Genomic DNA, 23515 nt, shown 5'->3' on the forward strand with positions numbered 1-23515 from the left:
TTTCTTCATAGAGTTCATTTTCTCCGGTGGCATTTTCCTGAAGTGAAATCTCATCAATTCCTTTTTTTATTTTTATTTTTATTTTTATTTTTACCAATGGCACTTTTATCTATTTATTTAAAAAATAATAATAATTAAAGGTGGATTTGGACAGTAGACTGTCTCCCGTATATGGGAGAGGATCTTTTTCCGATTTGAATGGATAGATTCACTATTTACCCACACCATAGGAAAATCAGACAATTTACCCACTATGATGAAATCGATGTTTTACCAGTCATATCTTATTCTTCATCATATTTAATTGAAACTTGGAAGAGGTTCACTCAAATGGCGGAAAATAAGCATGAAAATCATTCTCTTTTTTATTTGGGTCAAAAGGACAATCAGTCTCTGAATCATTGGTATGAGTTTTGTCACTCTCAGTGAATATTCAGAACATAGATCTCATTCGAATCCGTCTTTAACTTTATCTGATATAAGGGAATACAGCTTGTTTTCCCTTCTCGGCAGTGTTTGATGTCGTCATCCACGCTATGATTTAATTTCAACCTTTGAAACACCTGTCTGTGCCATTCCATCATATGTTTTATAATTTTATATTATTAATTAAACTAATGACGAGTTTCCTTGACTCACCGACATACAATAAACAAAACATTTTATCATAGCTGTTGTAACTTTCTATTTCTTCCATAACCTTGAATATTTTCTAAATTAATATTGACATATATAAAATGTTAAAAACATGTTCAGAGCTAGAATATAGAGTTTGAAAACAAGTTTCACACTAATATGTATTTAGATGATTACCAAAACAGTTCTACATTATCAATCTATTTTTGCGATTGAACCAAAAACAGTTAAAAATAAATTGGATTAATTTCACAAAGTTATCATTACTCCATATAAGTAGCAACACAGCACATTCAAGAGTAAACTTCAACTTCTCAATCCAAAACTAATTAATCCGCCATAAAGCCAAAACAACCCCAGTACACAAAAAGTAGTTCATGTAAATTTTTAAAGCTAAAATTTTCTGTGCTGAAATGTCAGTCTATAACAATTGACAGCACAAATCCAAAAAAGTTTTAAGACAATATCTCAAGTCCATTGGAATACGACTAGTAATAGTAACCAAGAGCTAAAGCCAACTGTTTATTCGGCATCATCATATGAACAAGGAATACAAATTCCTGTATTGATGTAAAGGAGAGCAAGGTTCTTTTACCGCACAGGTTGTTGGTTGTAATGGTTCTTCTCTTTCTTCTTAGCGGCAGCAAGCCTTGCGTTCCTTGCAGCAGCCTCTTGAGCAGCAGCTCTAGCAGCAGCGTCCATTTCTTTACTGGATTTTTTCTTCCTCATAGAAGCAACTTTCTTAAGACGCTCTTTCACATCAACAACAGATGAATCCTCCTCTGCATTTTCAACATCAGAAGTGTTGGGCTGACCGTTAGACTCTTTCACCTCCTTGGAAGCTTTATCCTTCTTTTTCTTCTTCTTGGCATTCTTGGACTCAGCAGTGATTTCTTTCTTTTCGCCATCTACATCCCCATCTACACCTTTCTTATCCTGAGGTGCACCTGCAAATACAATTTTGCGAATTGAACACGTCATCAATAAGTTTCATCAAGTGCCTGCATCTAGATTGACATGCACAAATAATTTATTCTATGAAAAAAATTATAAATGCTGGAATACAACAATTCATTCATAGTCAAATCAGAAAACCTGTCAGCGAAAAAAGATGAAAATGGAGCTAGATCTTTGAGCAAAAGCAGGAAATATCCAAACAGAGAAAGAAAGACCAGTAGTGTAGAACGAATGCATGAGCAACGGCTAATCAATATCCTGAACTCAAAAATAAACCATAATCCTACAAATAATGTAAGATGCAGCTCTGGATAATAAATACCTTGGGATTCATCTTGGCCTTGACCATCATTGCTTTCATTCTGTGTGACTCCAAAATCAGCTAAAAGAGCCTCAAGCTCTTCAAGTTCCTTCTTCTTCCTTTCCTTTTTGGAGAGTTGACGTTCGGCCTCCTTTGGTGCAGCTGGAACTTCAGCATTCTTCTTGACCTCAGGTTCAGGTTTCACAGTGTGCTCTGGTTCTGATTCATGATCTTGCTCTTCCTCTACCTCCTCGTCACCTTCATCTAAAATATCTTCTTCACTCTCAGATTCCTGTTAAAAATTGCAAAGTAAAAAATCTGGAACATCAAAAGATTTTTCAAACCATTCAAGCAATAACCACACAAAGAAAACACAGATAAATCACTACACACTTTAAACGTTGACATTTAGCGCATGTGATAGACAGTCCAAAGTTTATCATTACTATTCAAAGGAACTCTAATTTGACAATACATAACACTATAGCAAACCAAAATGCGCACCCATGTAACAAAACCTATTTATTTATCGCATAGACAAAAACACTGCCTCAAAGAAACACAATTATCAAAAAGATCAGGTATCCTAATAAGAACAGGCATAACCAAAGCAAAGTAAGCACATAAAAAACATATCACACAAAAACATTTTGAAGATTTATCTTAGGATAAAACATGTTGGTAAGTATTTGAAAAGCTTTTCGGAATCTCTTATGAAATACCTATACCTTATTTTCAACTTGTGTTCATAAACTCTCTTAATTAGTTGCAGAATAAACTCTCTTAATTAGTTGCAGAAACAGCTTATACACAACTTGTGCTGAATTTCAGTTATTACATCTTCAATTGAAAATCACTTATACATAAGAGCTTGTTTGTAAAAACAATAACATTAATAAAATCTTGTAATAAGCAGAGTATTGAAAACGTAATTAAGATGACTAATCAAACTACCCTTAATCTCAATAGTCATCAACAGTACTAGCAATTTACAAATTAAAACTATATAACAATATAAAAACATCATTTTAGCATAAAGAAATTGAATCCAAACAAACAGAAAAATGACATAATCCTTAGCTAAGCACATAAAGTGAGCAACAGGACAATAACAAAAAAACATCCAGGAATCAATAAACAACAACAATTATAATAATTAAATAGATTAAAAAAATGAACAAACCTCAAAATGCTCGGGTTTGTCCTCACTGGGTTGAGGGTCGGAAAATTGAGGCGGTGCGGTGGTCAGATAATAATCATCATCGTCGTCATCCACATCAGCCCATGAGGTTGCATTCAACGGTGCCGGAGCCCAAAACGCCTGCGATTCCGATTCCGATTTGGTTGATTTGGAAGAACCCTTATTATTCTTCTTGTCCTTGTCCGATTTCTTCTTCTTCTTCAAAGTATCAAGCGCTGCAAAAACGTTGGTGTTGGAAATTACCAACGAACCCTCATCTCTTCTGCTTCCACCACCAACCATTCTTAACAACGCGATTCAACAACAGCAAAAATCGTTTACAGTGTTTAATACACTATTAATCTATAACTCAAAATCGAAGCTTTAACGCTTAATTAAGCTCGCAGTTTTATTATTATCTATCTCTAAAATGAACAAAAAAATCGATAAACGATTCTATTGAGATTGAAATTTGAATCTAATTTTACAATTAAATTATATAAATAAATAAATAAAGGAGATTGAGATCTGGGATTGGGGGGGAAATCGAGATTAGGGTTTGGAGAAAATGTAAGAAAAGAGTGAGAGGCGGAGAATGGGATATAGAGGTGCGAGAGAGAGAGAGAGAGGTGCTGTTCTCTTCCCAGCTAGCTAGGGTTATATCACAAGACGGAGAAGATAACATAACATACCTTTTATATGGATTTTTTTTCACTGTTTTATTCTCTAATTTTTTTTTTTAACCCATGTAGTAATTTTTCTTTCTTTTTTAACCCATTTTCTTTCTATCTTCTTTTAGAAAAACTAACATCCCAATTGTTATGACTTGGATTCAACAATTATGACTTGGATTCAAGTTCAACTTCATTGTAGATCATCAATAGTTTTGATGGTTTTTTTACCTTCTAAGAATATCAATGTTATGTTTACAATTTTGTCAGTTATTACACATATTTTTCACCTTAAAAAGATTATAGTAAAGAGTATGTAGTTGTGTTTACTATTTGGGTCTTTATTGATCATTTCAAATTCTTTTTTTCTTCAAAAAATAAGCAAGTTATAGCACATTATTTAAATAAAAACCAAGAGGTTCCCGTAAAGTACTACGAACATAAAGGGTGTTAATACCTTCCCTTTATGTAACTAACCCCCGAACCTAAAATCTTTTCAAAATGGGGTGTTTGAACTTTTTTTCCCCTTTTCTAAAAAATTAAAATGTTCAGTCGTGAAGTAAATTAGTCAGTCAAAAGCTAATCAAATAGCCTTGATCTCCGAAAAATGACGCGACAGAAATTTGTGCCCTTAGGGCACAAGTTAAGGAGCTTAAAATGGAAATTAAAAATAATTTTTATATTGAAAATATAACTTTTGAAACTTTTAAGGTATTGAATGCACAATTTCCAAGCAAAAACTTCCACATTTGTCTTCTTAACTTATGCTCTAAGGGCACAAGTTAACATTTCCCTTACTATTTTGTGAGTTATTGTACATATTTTTCACCTTAAAAAGATTATAGTAAAGAGTTGAGAAAGAAAGCAAATTAATCATAAATTTTAAAAATAATAGACTCCTATACGTATTGGTATTTTTTTATTAAACATTTTGTCATCCACATTGTCAGGTGAATATACAACTTTAGTTGATATGTGATATGTTGTCCAATGGATAACATATGGGAGATTATGACTTATGTATTCATATCGGTGCCATACATGAACGAGAATTCCTCAATTTTTTGTGTAACCTGAAAAAAAGACCTAATGTTCTACAAATAGTCTTGATTGTAAAGGATATGCGAATGCAAGTAATAGTGATTGGAGTTGGTTGAGTTATCACATTCTTATTTCCATTGTTGTTGCCTTGATTAGTGCAAAGTTGTGTAATAGTTAAGGGGTATATGCATTTGTTGGTGCATACAATAATTTCAGCATTAAGGTTGTCTTCATCGTGATTTTTTTTTTTGACAAAAACAAAACGATATTCATTCATTCAAATTGATAGTGTACATCAGATACAAACATCGCTAAAAACGTAAAGGGTGAATCTGTGAACAAACTCACATCACCCAAGTTAATAGCATAAAACGGCAAAATGCCTACAAAAAATATGATAAAACCTAAGTCACCGAAATTCACATGCTTCCGGATCTGCAACGTTGACGCCCAAATCATTTGTTGAATTTGTAATTGACTGATGTCGATCTTTCAATAGGAATTAAACGAACACCGCGACAAGACGCGGAAACAAACGCCGCACAAGACGACGAACAACACAACGCCGCACTTAGACGACGAAATCACAAAAAAAAAACACAAAAGAAGAAACTTGATCTATGTGAAAACCACTTATTTAGATTGAAAGAAAAGAGAAAAAAGATGTAGAGGAGTGATTCTAGGTCAAAAAATGACCTAAAACCACCCCTCCTCGATGAACGAAGGGGAAAGAAAGTTTAGAGAGAAGTTGGAGTTTCTCTCACTAGAAAACTAGGGCCGGCTTTTTGAAATTTGTGTTAGCTAGTATTTGATTGTAGTATCTTCATCGTGATTATGGAGAATATTAATATCAGAAAGGACACATTATGAGGAATTATATGGAGAATATTAATATCAGAAAGGACACATTATGAGGAATTAATTGCAACAATAAACTTGGGGGTTTTAAGTATGTTCGTTTGACTGTTTCTGGGAGGTGAACTCTAGGCATCAATTTCTATGATTTTGCCATAATTGATCGTCTTGTCAGTTACACCAATGATGATACCCCATGTCCATTGGCTTTAATCTCAAAGTCACTAGTAACAACAATTTCTACTTACAATTGTATTGTTTGCACACAGATATGCACCCCGTACTCTAACACCGTCATCAAATCTAGGAGTAATATAGTTTTGTTATAACCCCAATGTGCCATAGCTTACCATAGTAACAACAAAAATTGTCAATATGTTCATATTGGACTTCATGCGCCTCTCCTCATGGTCATAAAACATAGACGACAACTATAATATTTTGGGTTGTCATTATATGTATGCACTTTGAGCTCGTTGTCATCAGCAACAATGGACAAATGATACATTTACGATATTGGTACGTCTAAAAGCATTGCGTATTTCCCGGTGGTTTTCTAAGTGCGGGTATACATTGTTCAAATAATAGTCTAAAAGATTGAACTCACAGGGACTGGGGGCACTACAGCTTCTCATAAATTTTAGTGGTAAACTTGTTTGCAACAAAATAAAATAAGTCATTTGGTGTCACAACCATAAAGTAAAGATTAAAAACAATAACAGTTTAGGAAAGCAGTTAAAAAGATTTATAAGTTCTCAAAAGTAAAAGACCCGTGCAGTCAGAGTTTTTCCAAAAAAGTCATAGTTTTCTAGTGAGAGAAACTCAAACTTCTCTCTAAACTTTCTTTCTCCTTTGTTCATCGAGGAGGGGTGGTTTTAGGTCATTTTTTGACATAGAATCATCCCTCTACATCTTTTTTCCCCTTTTCTTTCAATCTAAATAAGTGGTTTTCACATATATCGAGTTTTTCCTTTTGTGTTTTTTGTGATTTTGCCGTCTAAGTGCGGCGTTGTGTTGTTCGTCGTCTTGTGCGGCGTTTGATTTATCGTCTTTTCGCGGCGTTCGTTTAATTCCTATTGAAAGATCTACATCAGTCAATTACAAATTCAACCAATGATTTGGGCGTCAACGTTGCAGATCCGAAAGCATGGGTATTTCGGTGACTTATATTTTATCATATTATTTGTATGCAATTTGCCGTTGTATGCTATTAACTTGGGTGTTGTGAGTTTGTTCGCAGATTCATCATTTACGTTTTTAGCGATGTTTGTATCTGATGTACTCTATCGATTTGAATGAATGAATATCGTTTTGCTTTTGTCAAAAAAAAAAAGTTCTCAAAAGTAAAAGAGTTGTTTAACACGGTTAATCAGTTATAACAGAGCTTTGCTATGATATAAAGAGAGATAACTTTATGTAGCTTCATGGAAACTTGGTTTAACACGTTAATCAGTTATTTCATCTCTCTCTTCTCAATTTCTAGTCAACTAAACAAAAAAAAAGTGAGAGAACACTAATTTTCGTTTTTTTTTTCTTTTACTCCAAACATACATTAATTTTACTATATATTTGTGGCAAATGTTAACTTGTGTCTTTTGTGTATAAGTTTAGAAACTAATCATATGCGAAAGTAACTAAATAGGTCAGTCTTTTCTTTCAGTTTATTCTATATATGTTGGAGAGAGAGAGAGAGAGAGAGAGAGAGAGAGAGAGAGAGAGAGAGAGAGAGAGAGAGAGAGAGAGAGAGAGCTTAGTTGAATACTCTTGCTCCACAAACACTAGTAATATTCACCCAAACGAAGGTACCTATTTAGTACTAATGCTTAAAGAGTCAATTATCCTCTATCAGAGATGGTCTTGAGACACAAGTTAACATGATCTTATATTTTATTTTATATTTTTATCTATTTCTCTCTTCACATATATTATCTTCATCTTTGTCTCTTTACAACTTTTTCTCAGAACCAATCAAAATTTGTATAGTGAAAATTTACCCTATGTTTTCTAGTTACTTTGCATTCCCTCCATCATAGCCACATTGCAGTTGAATCTCGTAGAGCTGCATGAATTTGTGAGATATTGGTTTTTGAAGGATGTTAGAAGATAAAATTTAAAAGAGCGAAAGAAAAAGGATGAATCTATATGCGAATTTAAAAATTTATAGGGGTCAATTTAAAATATGGAGACCACCTTACAATATTTGAAAAAAAATTAAAAGATCAATTTAACATTTACATTATAGAGTAAAGAAGGAATTTCAATTTTTTAGTGTTTAGATGGCATTTGAAATTTCTTATATTAAGCCTTAAAACACTTCATAAATTTTTGTCATTTTAAAAATTTTTCAAATTAATCATCCAAATAATACATTGTCTCAAAATATTTCATAATACAAACACACTCAAATATATGCTAATTATCCACAACGCCATATGCGTGACCAATTAATGAGGATGGTTTTATCAATCCTTCAGTAAAAGGGGAGCCATCGTTCTCCCTCACTTCACCTCCTACTGCCTCTCTAACACCGTTTATTTTTATTCGTATCTTCTAACCACACCCCCACCTTATCTATCCTAAGTTGCTTCAAAATATTTTGCCTCTATCCTTTACAACTTTTAAATATCCACGTTCAAAATCAGACATACATACAAAAAATAAATACGAGCTTACGTTTGCACTCTTTCATATGCCAATCTCAGATGGATGAAGTGAGTTATTGCAACTTCCAGGTAAATACGGTGGAGATAATCAACCATTCGATATTAAAATCAAATTAGAACAACTTGATCAGATTTTCTATAAGAGTTCGTTTCGCTTTGTGGTGAAGACATATTTAATGCTTGTTGTCATTTGATAAATGGCACCCTCCCTCACTAAGTTAATGACACTATTATAGTTGAACGATCGGCGGCTTATATCCTTTAGAATTTCAATCTTTTATCACGTGCAATGTCATTTACAAATTTCTTTCAAAAGCCATCATTGCCAACAGATTGAAAAAGGAACTTCATAAGAGCATTTCAGGAGAGCAGACAATTGTGTCAGTTTGCCTTATCCTTTACATGTTTTCATGGCTAACTATCTTGTTTATTACATGAAGTGTAGGATTAAAGGAGAGCAAGTAGAGATGGCTATAAAGATTCATTGACATATCAGCATAGCATATGAAAAAGTAAATTGAAGATTTCTTATACTCCCTACGGTCACATTTATAAGCAAAAAACAATTTTTTAGGTACATCAAATAATTAATGTATCTAACCCATAAATGTGACCGGAAACATTAATTATTCAATGTACCTAAAAAGTCATTTTTTGCTTATAAATGTGACCGGAGGGAGTAGCTATGATATTAAAGGTATGGGAAATGTTAACCAGTGCCCCCGGAACACTGGTTAAGGAGTTAAACATAGTAGTATCTTACATTGAAAGTTGTGCTGTCATTGCATTAAAAGCTTAAAAAGTGGTCTTTTTGACTTAAAATTTCCACTTTTGGCTTCCTTAACCAGTGCCCCCCGGGACACTGGTTAACATGACCCTAAAAGTATAAGACGGGTTTTTGGTATAGGGTGAGGGACTTTGAGAGGTTGATAGGCATTAAGACAGTCAGATTTTCTACTCTTCTTATTAAAGGGAAATAAGGCAAATAAATGTTTCACATCTTATCTTATATCTGTATATATGACAAATTACTTTTCAGAGAAACCTGGAACGAAACATTAATCATGAGGATACTTTAGTTTTATATACTATGATGACAAGGCTTCTGACCAAGTTATTTAATCTACAAAATCGAGATTATTTTTCAGTAAAAATGTTATTGAGGAACACAAGGGAGACGAAACATTAATCATGAGGATACTTTAGTTTTATTGGAAATGTTAACTTGTGCCCTTGGGACATAAGTTAAGAAGGCAAATGTAGAAAGTTTTTCTTGGAACTTGTGCATTCAATGTCTTAAAAGTTGCAAAAGTTATACTTTCAATATAAAATTTATTTTTAATTTCCTTTTTAAACTTCTTAACTGGTGCCCGACACAAGTTAACATTAGTTTTATATACTATGATGACAAGGCTTCTGACCAAGTTATTTAATCTACAAAATCGAGATTATTTTTCAGTAAAAATGTTACTACCTCCGTTTCTTTTTAAGTGTCACTTTTTGAGAAAAATTTTGTTCCTATTTAACTGTCACTTTCAAAGTTCAATGCAACAATAAATGTTGTTTTACCAACATTACCCTTAGTTATTTATTGCGGAGAGAGAAATATATGAATTAAGATATTAAATGACTAAGGCTATTATAGTAAAAGTATATATTGTTGTATAAGAAAAAGTAACATTTATTGAGTATCTTGATTTGTGTAAAATGTCAAAAAGTGACAGTTAAAAAGGAACGGAGGTAGTATTGAGGAACACAAGGGAGACTGGGAGTTAATTATTGATGTGCAAGCATTTTTGGGAAAAGGAAAAATATCGTGATTGGCTATCAATGGTAGGCTGCAGTCGTGTCATACATCTGCCTTCTCATTTCAAAATTATAGAATAGAATGCCGAGGTGGAATACTTTTATCTAAAAGGGTGAAGGTACTTCTTAAAGCCATTTTGGTTTACTGTACGAGTACTTTTTTAATTCCTTCTCAAATGATGAGATTTTTTTTGGGTGATGATCAAGTGGTCACGGGAAGAGAATAGATTGGATGTTGTGGCTTGTGGGGACAAATTCTCGATCAGTATTATGGCAACGATAGAAATCAAAGATGGCATAGTTTGTCTCACCTGGATACTATGATTTCTGGATTCTTCTAAATAGCTATATTTTCCTATAGTGAATTTTTTGAATCAATATGCGGGACACAATTCAATCTATTCATGTAGCATTTGAAATTGGTATATTGATAAAGGAAGTGAATATATTGGGGGTGGCTCAAAAATGTCTATTTGAGATCAAGCATTGCTTTGGGCACTGTGATCATTTGAGATCGATGCGACCAAAACAACTGCTATTACTACGATTGAACCCAAAAATAACAACGGTTAAATAAATTAGGTCAATTTCCCAAACTCTACACATTACTCCATAGAAGCGACTACACTTTCCAGAGTAAACTTCAACTACTCTCATGGGATGTAGTTGATCATACACGGCATAAGAACCCCGGTGTACAATAACATAGTTCATGTAATTTTTAAAGATAAAATTCTGTGCCAAAATGTCATAGTCTATAAAAATTAAACAACACTAACCCAGAAAAAAAAGCATAAGACAATATATCAAGTCTATTGGAATACGACTAGAGTCACCGGAGCCTAAAGCCAACAATTTATTCGACATTATAATATAAACAAGAAATACAAATTCCTGTATTGATGTAAAGGAGAGCAAGGTTCCTTTACCGCACTGGTTGTTGGTTATAATGGTTCTTCTCCTTTTTCTTTGCTGCAGCAAGCCTTGCATTCCTAGCAGCAGCTTCTTGAGCAGCAGCTCTAGCTGCAGCATCCATTTCTTTACTTGATTTCTTCTTCTTCATAGAAGCAACTTTCTTAAGACGTTCTTTCATGTCAACAACAGAAAGATCCTCCTCCGAATTTTCGGTGCCTGTAGCCATATCAGTCCCATTGTTTGTTTCTGAGCTGTTGGGATGGCCATTAGATTCTTTCACCTCCTTGGAAGCTTTATCCTTCTTTTTCTTCTTCTTGGCATTCTTGGACTCGGGAGCAATTTCTTTCTTTTCTCCATCAACATCCCCTTCAACACCTTTCTTATCCTGAGGTACTCCTGCTAATACAATTTTGCAATTTGAACAAATCAACAACAATAATCTGCCTCAAGTGATTGTACTACATATGTACAGAAATTTTACTTCTCTTTGATAAAAGATTATTAAAAAACTCAAATATCACAATTCCCAGTTAAATAGAAAAACCAGCTAGTGCAAAAAGAGGGGAAAATGGGTAAATCTGTGAGCAAAAGCAGGAAATTTTCCAACCAAAAAATGCCAATAGTGTAGAGCAAAGGTACGAGTGACGGCCAAACAATAACATGAACTCACGCAAAAATAAAGAACAATCCTGCAAATAATGTAATATAGAGCACTAAATAACTACCTTGCGACTCATCTTGAGCTTGACCATCATTACTTTCTTTCTGAGTGACTCCAAAATCAGCTAAAAGAGCCTCAAGCTCTTCAAGTTCCTTTTTCTTCCTTTCCTTTTTGGAGAGTTGTCGCTCTGCCTCCTTTGGCACCACAGGAACTTCAGCGTGCTTCTTAACCTCAGGTTCAGTCTTCACAGCATGCTCTGGTTCTGGTTCATGATCTTGCTCTTCCTCCTCTTCATCACCGTCATCTAAAATATCTTCCTCGCTCTCAGTATCCTGTTAAAACTGAAACGTATCAAATCTGGAACAGCATAAGAATTTGCTAACCATTCAACCGATAGCCACACCAAACAAACAGAGGTAAATCACTATAAACTTGTCTTGCAAACTGATAAAACAGCTATTTAAATATAAGAAAATAGGACTGAACAATGATAGAACACTAATTTGAACAGAAATAGGATTATCATACCAAATACCAAATTACAGAAAATACAGCAATACAACAATTGTTATCCCACATAGTAGTTATCCTCCTACAGAAATTACAGTAACACACTTGCTGTTCCAGAGACTGTTTCCTACAGATGGTATTCTCTGTCCAACATACAGAATAACAACCACAATCACTATTATTCCTTTCTGATATGCATACTGCACAAGTTACCAACATAACTGCCATTGAACTTCCTAATAATGGCTGCCTATTACACAATTCTGCTATTACTTCCTAAACATAAATATCATAAGACAGATACTGCTATTGTAACGTTGTTTGCTATGCTGTCTGCCTGGTTCCATCACTTACAAATATCCCACACAAAAATCATGTGACAGACATTCCTAAGTTACTATTACCATTCAAAGGATTTTAAATCTGCTAATATATGGTCTTAAAAAAATGAAACAACATATAGAAAGAAACCAGCTATTCTTTACAAGACTACACTCATGTAAAACAAAACATTACTAGCATCACCAAATATAGGTTTTATGACAAAAATAGGCATAACCAAGTATGCACATGCACAACAGGATAAAACATGTAAAATAGAAGAAATGTTTGGATGAGTTGCTTTGGATTTATTTCATGGCAACAACAGAAGCACTTCTGCAATTGTATTTGACGAGCTTATTAAAGTATATTATGATAGAGCCATGCTATGCGGTACAAACCGCAACCGACGAAATTTGACGACAGTTTGTATACACTTACCATACAAGGGTGGTGTGGGAAAATAGGAAATAAATGGAGGACAGAAATGTAATAACAGCTTTAAATCAGTGCATTTTGTAGCTTTTCGATGGTGTTCCTGTCGTAACTATGTAATAACGGCTTTAACTCAGTGCATTTTGTCGCTTTCGATGGTGTTCCTGTCGTAACTTTTTGAATTTCCCATTATGATATGATGTAACGTTTCAACTTAATTTCATAAACTCCCAGGTTAGTCTATACAAACAGCTTATACATATGTAGAATTTTATCTCATTCACTTCTCAATTATAAAATGAAAAAAAAAAAAAATGTATAAACACTTAATATGAGTGATTACAATATAATATCTGCAGTACCAACAAAAAAAGGACAGCTATATGATTCATATGAAACCAATACACAAAGAATATGTCAATACAAAAACAATGTTCAAAATGATTTCAGCCACTAATATCCTGATTCCACCATGTTTCCTAACACAATAAAGCAATTGAATCCAAACAAACAGAAAGGTATAAATAAACAATAATTAAATAGATTTAAAAAAAAATGAGCAAACCTCAAAATGCTCCGGTTTGTCCTCACTGGGTTGAGGGTTAGAAAATTGAGGCGGTGCGGTGGTCAGATAATAATCATCATCATCGTCATCAACATCAGCCCATGAGGTTGCATTCAACGGCGCCGGAGCCCAAAACGCCTGCGATTCCGATTCCGATTTGCTCGATTTGGAAGAACCTTTATTCTTCTTGTCCTTGTCTGATTTCTTCTTCTTCTTCAGAGTATCGAGCGCTGCAAAAACGTTGGTGTTGGAAATTACCAACGAACCCTCATCCCTTCGGCTTCCACCACCAACCATTGTTAATCACAAATTCACCACCAACAAAAACCGATTTTAGTGTTTAATTACAGTACTAATATATTCAAAGTTTAACGCTTAACCTCGCCGCTAAATTGTCGGTTCAAAAACGCGAAACGATTATTATGATATAAAATACAATAAAATGAAAAAAAAATAAAAAAATAATCTACCCTGTTGTATGAATTAATTTAATCAATTTGAGATCTGGTATTATAGGAAGACAGAAAAATAGAGATTAGGGTTTGGAGATAAACAAAACAGAGGAGGTGAGAATGTAAAAGATTGTTTGTTTGATTGTTTGTTGAAAGGTAGGGTTATATCAAAACTCAGAAGAGGATAACGAAACGAAAGACGCTGCTTCGGCACCCAGCTTTTATAGGGCGGTTCATTTTTTGTTCAACTTTTTAAATTTTTTTTTTTTGAATTAATCACTTTAGTCCGAAATGAGTAGTCTCTTTAGTCTCTGAATGTAGAGAAATTGCAAAACAATCCCTGAATGTAAACTCTGTTGGTCAATTTCATGGATTAAAGTGACTAACGGAGTCTACATTCAGGGACTAAATAACGGAGTCTGCATTTAAGGACTAAATGCAATTTATTTAGTCCCTGAATGTAGACTCCGTTAGTCACTTTAGTCCTTGAAATTGACCAACAAAGTTTACATTCAGCGACTATTTTGCAATTTATCTGCATTCAGGGACTAAGGGTGCGTTTGATGGTCAGGATATGATACATTAATCATATCCTGCTTAAATTTCATGTTTGATGCACCAATGAGATAGGATAAAATAAATCATTTTCCTATCATATCATGTCTTTCCTTTGTAATTTCTATCCTGAGTATAGGCTGGGTTAGAAATTATCCTGATGGGATTATAAGATCATTCTTTATTTATTATCCTGATATTCTGCCATTTTTAAAATATTGTCATTTTTAAAATAATGATAGCACCTATTTTCTATTATAATTAATTACATGTCATTTTTATAATATTTAATTAAGTATGAGAGCAATTTTTTCATTTAATTATAATGATATCATGTTTGTTATCATGTGCGCATCAAACACATGATATGATTAATGTTTATCATGTCCTTATCATATCTTATCTCTATCCAGCTTTATATCATATACTGCATCTATCATATCCTGACCATCAAACGGACCCTAAAATGACAACTCATTTCCTATTCAAGGAGAAAAAATTGCGTGAGTTCTAGCCATTAAGGAGAAAGAAAAAAAAAAAAAAAGGTGGATGCTCTTTGATAAAAATTGCGGATAAGTGATAGTTTATAACTGATTGATAAAAATTGCTAAATGTTTAGGCAAGTTAACGTTTCCATTAATTGATAAAAGATATAAAAGACATTCTCAATTTAACATAAATTTATTTTAAAAGAACATTCTTAATTCATAATATCAATTATTTTTTTTGACAAATATCAATTAAATTTTTATTCATTTTTTTTTTGTATTAACCCTTCAGTTTTTAGAGGAAGAGACGTTTAGCTCGGCTGTGTCATAACTCAGGTTCTCACGAGCAATTTGTCATTTGATGAAACTAATTAACTTTATAAAAAAAAAATTAAACACAATAATGAACAAGCTTTAATAAATTAATTCCTTCAAAAAAAGTTTTAATAAATTAATATTTTTTTAGTAAACCAAATGTATTTTCCGTGTGCAAATGCCGACATCTTTTAACAAATACTCCTCCATATGCACTAGCCATGGTTCAAACCTCAGGCCATATGGTTATCGGGTCTAACTACCAATTGTGCTACATTACTTTGATTAATTTTGTTTTTGAAGGATTTGGTTAAATTATTGTATGACTACTACTTTCCTCTCTCTATGCGTTTCCCACTCAACATAATTTTTTTAAGAAAATTTCTTTTATTTAGATTATATAATCTGAACTTTTTTTTAAGGATTTTCAGACTATAAAATCTGAAAATACCATTCCATGTGAATTTTGATCCTTGAATTTTTTTTGATTTTTTTAGCAAGTTTAAGAGCAATCCAATCAAATAACTTAAAAATCGGATTTTCAGTGACGCGACGGGAACAACTAACAATGACTTGAAACACAAGGGAGGGGTTATGATGGTTATATATAGTTCTAAATAAGTTATTCATGTATAAACAGATTTAGTCTTTGTGTGCTGATGCAATTCTAATTATACTGTCTTGATATATGATCACAAATGACCAAACTAAGACACTTAAAATGGAACGGATGGTGTATCAGCTAAACTCTTATGCAAGAAGTTTCTCTGCTCAACAAACAGACAAACAAGCACTTGAAATCAAACATGGACCACAAACTTATGGTGATCAAATCATCTCCCACACGTAACAAGCAAACCAGGGCGATGGTTTGCAACAAATAATGCAAGCTAATTAAAATCAAAGCCCTAGCTCATCTCAATTCTTAAGGCTAATAACTAGCACAGGTTTCATCTGGTCAAAGAATTACTTATGAACGGTGTAAGTTCGTATATAATAGTAAAGAATGTGAATGCAACATAACTACCTCCTACTGATGCTGTTGCAGCAATGGTTGACTCTCCCCATCTACCTGCTTCTTAAAAATGTTGTTGTGAATAAAATATATGAAATTGGATTTGAAGATATAAGTCAACCCAACCTGAAACAAACTCAGAATGCCAATACAACGAAGAAAAATGGATAAATTGGACCAGCCTTGTTTGTACTTGTATTTTGGGAAGGCCTTTTAAACAACCAATTTCTCCTGGTCCTGGCAAGGTGAAGTTTTTTAGTGGCAAAGTCTTTTTTGCCCAGACCAACACAAAAAAGTCGGATCCGGATTCAGTAATTTTTGAGAGGGAAAAGTCATGTGACTTTGCTCAATATCCACCCTTGGTTTAATCTTTTGGATCAGATTTTGACACATATTCCAACCTTTAATTGAATTAAAAAACAAAAGTAAAAATAGATTGAGATCCCATCACAAAGACCCAGTACCCATCTCCAACAACCCATAGTCATGACCCATCACCCCTTCCACAAACCTCCGCCTTAAGACCGCCGTTGACCGCCGTCCCTCTTGCCGTTGAATTGTTCATAGCGTCGTCTTCCTCCTCTCAACCTGTTACTTGTTGTACCGTCGCGTACCATTTCCCAGTTTTTTATTTCTCTGCTTCTGTTCCTTGGATTTTAGTTGCAGTATTTTAGATCAAGAAGGAGGTTTCAGATTAGGTTAAAATTGTAGATTTGAATTTACTTGTTTATGGCTTCGATGGAGCTTGGATTTGGATGTATTGGTTCCTTATTTGCAAAATCACTTCAACCTTCTGTTGCTTTGTATATTTTGACCTGAATCTTTAAAAAAATTGCAGAGAATTTTTCAGATTTGGATGTATTGATTCATATTCATGGCTTTTGATGGTGTTTGGCTTTGTTATCCTAATTTTTCAGAATTGGATGTACTCGGTTGATGTTCGGGTTATGGATATTAGAAATGGGTCTCAATCTGATTTGTTTTTTATTTTTTTAAAAAAGGACTGAAACACATGTCAAATTCTGGACCATTAGATTAATCCAAGGATGGAAATGGAGGCAAAGTCGCATGACTTTTCCTGCCTTAAAGTTATGTAATCAGGATCCAAAAAAGTCTAAACTACACGGAGTATTTGAGAGGTCTATGACAGGATTCATAATAATGATAAAATAATAGTTCATGTAGTTTAGGTAGTTTAGTTTAGAATGGGATTTTAGGTATACTAGATTAGTTAGTTATTAAGTAGTTATTGTGTAATTGTTTTTTTTGAGAATTCCTCAATTGAACTAAGTGATAAGGAGTTAAAAGTCATGGGTTTAAACTTAAAGAAGGAGTTAAAATTGGAAACGTCTTAAATATCTTGTTAATTAATTGAAATCAAAATAGACACATCCAACTCAAACGTTTTTCAATTTTTCTAGCAGTATTGAAGTAAGTGTGGTGGATATTTAAAGATTTGTTTTAGTAGAAAGAACAAAATTGATTCAATGTTAGGGAAAACACACATCCATGCAAGGTCATAGAGACCTACCAACCTTATTGAGGATTTATATTAGTATAAACTATCAATTGAGGAATTCTGAATTTGAACCATGAGATCACAATGGATGTGAGCAGTAGGTCTGACCATGCCATGAAACTCCCCGAAGAAGGTAAACATGCACAAAATCACGCACATGAACCATCACAGTTTATAATGGTTCAATAAGATGCAGTAGAATTGAAAGACAAACACCAATGACTGTTGAACGTGTTTTAATTAGTTGTGATAGCTGTTAGTATTTGTTCCTATCATGTAGTTAATAATTCCTATTTGTTAGGAAGGGATAGTGGGATTGACTTAGTTGTTCCACTATTCACGTTTAGTTAGTGGAGTCATTTTTCAGTTTGTTTTATCTCTCTGTAAAGCTATGTTAAATAGCTACTCTTTTGCACTTGAATAAGATAGACAAAAATTCCCTTCTGTTTTACTCTAACAATTGTGGCATCAGAGCTTCTCACGGGGCCTGGTGATTTGGGAATTTGAGAGCTAAGAAACTGCAGTTTTCTTAGAAAGAGTAACCATTTCAGTGAGTGAAACACAAGAGACTAAGTGTGAGAGAAACCCAAAATTTGAGAAGAGAACAAATATGACAACAGAGAACAACAATTTTGTTCAACCTGCCATACCTAGATTTGATGGTCATTATGATCATTGGTCTATGTTGATGGAAAATCTCTTGAGATCGAAAGAGTACTGGAGCTTGGTGGAGAGCGGGATTCCAACTGTAGCAGCAGGAGTTCAACCAACAGAACAACAAAGCAAGGTAATTGAGGAAGCAAAGTTAAAGGATCTTAAAGCAAAAAACTATCTTTAACAAGCTATTGACAGAAACATCATGGAAACAATTCTTAACCGCGACACGGCCAAGGATATTTGGGACTCGATGAAGCAAAAATATCAAGGGTCCACGAAGGTGAAGAGAGCTCAATTGCAAGCTCTCCGGAGGGAGTTTGAGGTGCTCGGCATGAAAGATGGAGAGAAAGTGGATGAATATTTTTCTCGAACCTTATCCATTGCCAACAAAATGAAGACACATGGAGAGCGCATGGATCAATTGGTGATTGTGGAGAAGATACTAAGGTCTATGACTAGACAATTTGATTATGTTGTGGCTGCCATAGAGGAATCCAACGATCTCAACACAATGACTATCGATGAACTTCAAAGCAGTCTGCTTGTTCATGAGCAGAGAATGCAATCCCACATTAGAGAAGAACAGGTGCTGAAAGTGGCATTTGATGACAGTGCTGGAAGGAAAGATGGTGACCGAAATGGTGGAAGAGGTCGAGGCAGAGGAGGCTTTAGAGGCCGAGGAAGAGGTCGGGGTAGACAACAATACAACAGAGCATTAGTTGAGTGTTACAAGTGTCAAAAATTGGGGCACTTTCAATATGAGTGCCCTGATTGGGAAAAGAATGCACACTATGCTGAATTAGATGAAACAGAAGAGATGCTCCTAATGGCTCATGACGAGTGTGATGATGAGAAGAGTGCTGAGATTTGGTTTCTTGACTCCGGATGCAGCAATCACATGACAGGAAACAAACAGTGGTTCACAGACATAGATGAGCAATATCAACAATCTGTCAAGCTCGGAAACAACTCCAAGATGGCTGTAGTCGGGAAAGGTAATATTAGATTGCATGCTAATGGAATTACACAAGTAATCACTAATGTGTACTATGTTCCTGAGTTAAAAAACAACTTGATTAGCATTGGACAATTGATAGAGAAGGGAGTTTCTGTGTTGATTCAAAATGGAGAATGTCGTTGCTATCATTCAAAGGAAGGTCTGTTTTTGCAAACAAAGATGTCAACAAATAGAATGTTTGTATTTCATGCAACTCCGATGTCTCAAGTTTCAACATGCTTCAAGACTGTCTCAGAAGATGAAACACATCTTTGGCACTGTCGTTATGGCCATCTAAATTTCAAGGGACTGAAAACACTTCAATCTAAGAAGATGGTAACAGGGCTGCCGGAAATAAGGACACCAAGCAAGTTGTGCAAGGATTGTGTCATGGGTAAGCAACAAAGGAAGTCTATGCCAAAGAAAAGTTTGTGGAGAGCTACACACAAACTCCAATTGGTGCACTCTGATATCTGTGGGCCAATCACACCCTCATCAAGCAGTGGAAAAAGGTACTTGATTACTTTCATAGACGATTACAGTAGAAAGATTTGGGTGTCATTGTTATCTGAAAAGTCTCAAGCATTTACTTCATTTAAAATTTTTAAAAGCTTGGTTGAGAAAGAAATAGGGGCTTCAATTCAGTGCCTTCGAACAGATAGGGGAGGAGAATTCACCTCTAAAGAATTCAATTCTTTTTGCAGCTTACATGGCATTAAAAGACAATTGACAGCAGCTTTTACACCTCAACAAAACGGAGTCGCGGAAAGGAAAAATCGGACTATTATGAATATGGTTCGTTCAATGCTGTCAGAAAAACATGTCCCGAAGTTCTTGTGGGCAGAGGCAGTAAATTGGGCTGTTCACATCCTGAATAGAAGCCCAACCTTGGCAGTGAAAGATAAGACACCTGAAGAAGTGTGGAGTGACATTAAGCCATCAGTTCATTATTTTAAAGTTTTTGGTTGTGTTGCACATGTTCACATACCAGATGCCAAGAGAAAGAAGCTTGATCCCAAGAGCTTTCAATGTGTGATGTTAGGGGTAAGTGATGAATCCAAAGCATATAGACTTTTTGATCCAACTACCAAACGTATTGTGATTAGCAAAGATGTGATTTTTGAAGAAAATGAGTGCTGGGATTGGGAAAAAAGTCTAGAAAATCAGAAATCAAGTATATTAGTTTGGGGTGAAAGTGAAGAAGAAAGGCATGATTCCCCTCACAGTGAAGAAGAAAACGAAAATTCAGAAGGTGGAGAAGAAATGGGCTCTTCTTCAAGTCATTCATCAGCAGAGGCTCTAGAAGAAGGAAGGGTGAGACAACCACCAGTATGGATGAAAGATTACGTGAGTGGAGAAGGGTTATCAGAAGAAGAAGAGACACAGAATTTTGTGATGTTTACTATAACATCTGATCCAACTACATTTGAAGAAGCTGTCAAAAGTGAGAAATGGAGGATTGCAATGAATAATGAGATGGATGCAATAGAGAATAATAATACTTGGGAGTTGACTAACTTACCGGCAGGTGCAAAAACTATTGGCCTCAAATGGATTTTTAAAACAAAGTTGAATGAGAATGGAGAGGTTGAAAAGTACAAGGCTAGACTTGTAGCCAAAGGATACTCTCAACAATATGGAGTTGATTACACTGAAGTATTTGCACCAGTGGCTAGATGGGACACCATTCGAATGGTAATCGCTCTTGCTGCCCAAAAAGGATGGAATGTGTACCAGTTAGATGTTAAAAGCGCTTTCTTGCACGGCGAGCTGAATGAAGAAGTTTTTGTTGATCAACCACAAGGTTATGTGAAGAAGGGTGATGAGTCGAAGGTGTATAAACTGAGAAGGGCATTGTATGGCCTTAAACAGGCACCACGAGCATGGTACAGCCGCATTGAAACCTATTTCACAAAGGAAGGATTTGAGAGATGTCCATATGAGCACACCTTATTTGTGAAGCTGAGTGAAAGAGGTAATATTCTCATTGTTAGTCTTTATGTTGATGATTTAATATTCACTGGTAATGATGAGAATATGTTTAAGGAGTTTAAGAAATCTATGGAGAAGGAATTTAACATGTCAGACCTTGGTAAGATGCACTATTTCCTTGGAGTTGAAGTAATTCAAAATGAGGAAGGAATTTATATTTGTCAAAGGAAATATGTAACTGACTTACTAGAAAGGTTTGGCATGGAGAAAAGTAATTTGTCTAGGAATCCTATTGCTCCTGGGTGCAAGTTGATTAAAGATGAAAATGGTGTGAAGGTGGATGCTACAAAGTATAAGCAAATTGTTGGTTGTCTGATGTACTTAGCAGCCACAAGACCTGATCTGATGTATGTGTTAAGTCTAATTAGCAGGTTCATGAATTGTCCAACTGAGTTACACATGCATGCAGTAAAAAGAGTACTCAGATATCTCAATGGCACAATTAATTTGGGGATTATGTATAAGAGGGATGGAAGTGAGAAGCTGGAGGCATACACAGATAGTGATTATGCAGGTGATTTAGATGATAGAAAAAGTACTTCCGGATATGTATTTATGCTTAGTTCAGGTGCAGTCTCATGGTCGTCTAAAAAGCAACCGGTGGTCACTTTATCGACAACTGAAGCAGAATTTATTGCAGCTTCCTTCTGTGCTTGTCAAAGTGTTTGGATGCGAAGAGTTCTCGAGAAACTTGGTCACACTCAATCTGGAAGCATCACCGTGTATTGCGACAACAGCTCAACAATAAAGCTTTCAAAGAACCCGGTGCTTCATGGTCGTAGCAAACATATTGATGTTCGCTTCCACTTCCTCCGTGATCTTTCCAATGATGGAACATTAGAGCTAGTTCACTGTAACTCTCAGCATCAAATAGCAGATATCATGACAAAGCCATTAAAGCTGGAAGTATTTGAGAAGCTACGTGGACTGCTTGGAATGTGTTTTATGCCAGATACATAAACTAATTGCAATAGTGCAAATAGTTTAAGGGAGGGAGTGTTGAACGTGTTTTAATTAGTTGTGATAGCTGTTAGTATTTGTTCCTATCATGTAGTTAATAATTCCTATTTGTTAGGAAGGGATAGTGGGATTGACTTAGTTGTTCCACTATTCACGTTTAGTTAGTGGAGTCATTTTTCAGTTTGTTTTATCTCTCTGTAAAGCTATGTTAAATAGCTACTCTTTTGCACTTGAATAAGATAGACAAAAATTCCCTTCTGTTTTACTCTAACAATGACGACACTGGGAAACTAAATCAATTTATAAAACTGAAGTATTGGCCAGAAAAGAAAAAAAAAACACTTTTTCACATTTTATGAGTTGTAGAACTAACGTGTTCAAATTCCCTCATTTTCTGAATGGTTTCTTTATGATCTTTTTGAGCATTCACAAGCTCCTGTTCTATTTTATTCTCATTATCTTGAACCTTCGTTTTTTGTCCTCATTTATCTATTACAAATACAAATAGCCAATAATCTCAAACCTTTTTCTTTTCAAATGTTTAACCAAATTATAATAAAACAATCAATTGTTTCGTTGTTAAAGTCTCGAAATTTTCAATTTTCACAACCTTAATTGAATTGCTACACAAAATGGACAATGTTCCTCCATCAAAAAAAAAAAAATGGACAATGTTCCATATAAATGCGGTTTTGATTGAGTATTTATAGAAAAAGAAATGGAAAACTTGATTAGAACATCAATTTTTGTTGTGGATCTTTGCTGACGCATTGAAAAACAAATGTCTCCATCCTTCTTCGTAGGGGGATAATCTTGGCCCAACCTTATAATTTTTTCACTGTTGAAGTGAGAGAAAGATGAAAACTAGAAGAGAGAAAAATAGGGTAACATGATCCCGCAACAACACTTCATTTGCTGATAATTACAACGTGGTTATGCATACATCATAAAAATTAAAAGACAAGTTCCACATATGTCGCAAACAATCTCAAGATTAAGAATGAATTTATAAAGTAGAACATTATAGTTTAGGCTACAGTGAATAAAA

At 34.5% G+C, this 23515-nt stretch overlaps 2 protein-coding genes across 3 annotated transcripts; both read right to left on the bottom strand.

The window, feature by feature from the left end:
- Positions 1-928: 928 nt before the first annotated feature.
- LOC146942563 (uncharacterized) lies at positions 929-3740 on the bottom strand. The gene is made up of 3 exons (XM_085756596.1): positions 3078-3740; positions 1916-2186; positions 929-1583 (listed from the first exon to the last, which is right to left on the bottom strand). The coding sequence occupies exons 1-3, from the start codon at positions 3375-3377 to the stop codon at positions 1228-1230; spliced, it is 927 nt and encodes a 308-aa protein (XP_085612722.1). The 5' UTR covers positions 3378-3740; the 3' UTR covers positions 929-1227.
- A 7066-nt stretch (positions 3741-10806) lies between these two features.
- Positions 10807-14163, bottom strand: LOC146942564 (uncharacterized). 2 transcript variants are annotated; one of them, XM_085756598.1, is made up of 3 exons: positions 13518-14163; positions 11751-12018; positions 10807-11421 (listed from the first exon to the last, which is right to left on the bottom strand). In XM_085756598.1, the coding sequence occupies exons 1-3, from the start codon at positions 13812-13814 to the stop codon at positions 11036-11038; spliced, it is 951 nt and encodes a 316-aa protein (XP_085612724.1). In that variant the 5' UTR covers positions 13815-14163; the 3' UTR covers positions 10807-11035. The 2 variants fall into 2 exon arrangements, with proteins under 2 accessions (XP_085612724.1, XP_085612723.1); XM_085756597.1 differs by having other exon boundaries at positions 10807-11424.
- Positions 14164-23515: the final 9352 nt, after the last annotated feature.

Source organism: Medicago sativa, chromosome 3, assembly GCF_051527215.1.
Source record: "Medicago sativa cultivar Bolivia chromosome 3, Bolivia_mono, whole genome shotgun sequence".
Lineage (NCBI taxonomy): Eukaryota > Viridiplantae > Streptophyta > Magnoliopsida > Fabales > Fabaceae > Medicago > Medicago sativa.

Bases quoted from the DNA above. Each gene is read 5' to 3' on its own strand.
- LOC146942563 (XM_085756596.1), bottom strand. From the start codon at position 3,377: ATGGTTGGTGGTGGAAGCAGAAGAGATGAGGGTTCGTTGGTAATTTCC. The intron at 2,187-3,077 runs GTTTGTTCATTT...AATTTTTAACAG, and splicing joins ACAAACCCGAGCATTTTGAG to GAATCTGAGAGTGAAGAAGA. The intron at 1,584-1,915 runs GTATTTATTATC...TTGTATTTGCAG, and splicing joins AGGCCAAGATGAATCCCAAG to GTGCACCTCAGGATAAGAAA.
- LOC146942564 (XM_085756597.1), bottom strand. From the start codon at position 13,814: ATGGTTGGTGGTGGAAGCCGAAGGGATGAGGGTTCGTTGGTAATTTCC. The intron at 12,019-13,517 runs GTTTGCTCATTT...CAGTTTTAACAG, and splicing joins ACAAACCGGAGCATTTTGAG to GATACTGAGAGCGAGGAAGA. The intron at 11,425-11,750 runs GTAGTTATTTAG...AAATTGTATTAG, and splicing joins AGCTCAAGATGAGTCGCAAG to CAGGAGTACCTCAGGATAAG.